Here is a 733-nt window from a genome sequence, read left to right as displayed (position 1 = left end):
CGGGGCCGGCGCTCCTCTGGGAGCTGACACGGACGCGGGCAGGAGGCGGCTCCGGCCCCCCAATAAACGGGGTGTGTGTGGACTTCTCTGGGGCCGCTCGGGCCAGTGCTGCTCTCTCCCCGTGCTGGCAGAGAAACCCCCATGGGGCTGCCCCACACCTATGGGGTGGCCACGGAGCTTCCCGTACCCTCACCTCCCTCCCCCATCCTCACACAGCTGCAGCCAGGGGGGCTCCAGCCCACCCCAGCCCCTTAGCTGGGAGAAAGCCTCCCCAAGGGGGGTGGCCTAGAGATGAGGGGCTCTCTGTGGTACTTTGGGGGGGATGTCAGGGTAGAGGAGCTCCCCACCAGTGATCCCTGGGGTGCAGAGGCTGACAGGGGTGGCACTGGGATCCCCAGGGATCCCCACTGCAGGTGGGGACAGGGATCCGAAGGGGATCCCTCTGCTCTGCATGGCTGCAGCCTGCAGGATTCCCTGCGTTCTGATTGGTGAGCACCAGAAAGCCATCCTGGAGCTCTGATTGGTGGCAGCCCTCAGAGACCTGCAGTCTCTCTGCTCTGATTGGCCAGGGGCAAACAGAAGAGATTCCCTGCACTCCAATTGGCTGGAATTAAAGAAAAGAAAAAGGGGTGTGGGATTCCCTGTGCTCTGATTGGCTGGGACTGAAGCAGGGATGCCCCGGGACAGCGAGGAGGATCCCAAGCCCATGGCAGCGCCGGTGACAAATGGGTGA

At 63.6% G+C, this 733-nt stretch overlaps 1 protein-coding gene across 1 annotated transcript in view; it reads left to right on the top strand.

Moving 5' to 3' along the window:
- Positions 1 to 733, top strand: part of GCK (glucokinase) — a 4289-nt gene extending 3556 nt beyond the window's left edge. Inside the window, exon 9 of the mRNA XM_014311164.1 lies at positions 672 to 733. Coding sequence (XP_014166639.1) covers positions 672 to 733 — 62 coding nt within the window. The remainder of the gene's footprint in view (positions 1 to 671) is intronic.

Source organism: Geospiza fortis, unplaced genomic scaffold, assembly GCF_000277835.1.
Source record: "Geospiza fortis unplaced genomic scaffold, GeoFor_1.0 scaffold658, whole genome shotgun sequence".
Classification (NCBI taxonomy): Eukaryota; Metazoa; Chordata; class Aves; order Passeriformes; family Thraupidae; genus Geospiza; species Geospiza fortis.
Note: the sequence above shows the minus strand (reverse complement) of the source record. Positions and strands in the feature narration are given on the sequence as shown.